This window comes from Apaloderma vittatum, unplaced genomic scaffold, assembly GCF_000703405.1.
Source record: "Apaloderma vittatum isolate BGI_N311 unplaced genomic scaffold, ASM70340v1 scaffold28315, whole genome shotgun sequence".
Classification (NCBI taxonomy): Eukaryota; Metazoa; Chordata; class Aves; order Trogoniformes; family Trogonidae; genus Apaloderma; species Apaloderma vittatum.
In genome coordinates, this window is record NW_009715912.1 from 464 (window position 1) to 1,213 (window position 750).

At 55.5% G+C, this 750-nt stretch overlaps 1 protein-coding gene across 1 annotated transcript in view; it reads left to right on the forward strand.

Annotated features, from left to right (window-relative positions):
- The first annotated feature begins 264 nt into the window (after nucleotides 1-264).
- Nucleotides 265-750, forward strand: part of DCPS (decapping enzyme, scavenger) — an 8,910-nt gene continuing 8,424 nt past the window's right edge. Inside the window, exon 1 of the mRNA XM_009869339.1 lies at nucleotides 265-400. Within this exon, the coding sequence (XP_009867641.1) occupies nucleotides 265-400 (136 nt within the window). The remainder of the gene's footprint in view (nucleotides 401-750) is intronic.

Below are 750 nucleotides of genomic sequence, written 5' to 3' on the forward strand. Positions count from 1 at the left end.
CCGGGAGCATCCGGGGAGGGGCTGAGGTGTTGTCCACATCCCGTGTTCCCCCATGGGGAGCAGGTTCCCACCGTGCTTTAGGGCAAAGATGCCTTTTATTTTTGGGTGGGTCCTTCCCAGTGCGTGGCTGGGAGGGAGAGGATTTGGCGTGAGATTTGAGGGGCCGCACGGCGTTCGAAATCTCCAGCCAGCTGGGTCTGTGGCTGCCGACGGCTTTTTTTTTGTTCTTCTTTCAGGTGAGCGGCCCCTCTGGAGGCGGCACGGATGATCATCCTGGAGAAGACTCCTTTCCAGGAGGAGAAGCTCTTGGACCTGCTGAAGAAGCACACGAAGCTGGAGCTGCAGATGCGCAACGACATTTACAGCACGTACCACCTCTATCCTCCCCCGGAGCTGAGCGGTGGGTGCTCCTGGCCTCGCACGGCGGGGACCGGGAGAGCAGCGGAGCGATTTCGGCGCACCAGGCGCTTTGATTTTAAATTCTGGAAGTGCAACGATTAATTACGTGTCGACGCTTCCGTAAGCAGAGTCAAAATTAATCAGAGTGATAGCCTGAAGCAAGACATTGCTGGGGGCATGAATTAAATTTTCAGGACGGTTGCTGCGCCTTCCTGAAAACGCTCCTATTTTAAGGCTCTTTCCATGGTGTGGGAGGAAGCGCTGTGTGGCTTTGGGAGCTTGTGAGTTGTGCAAAGCTTCTCTTTGTCCTGTCGAGGACTCGAAATCAGAGGGTTCAGCCTTAAAAGCCGC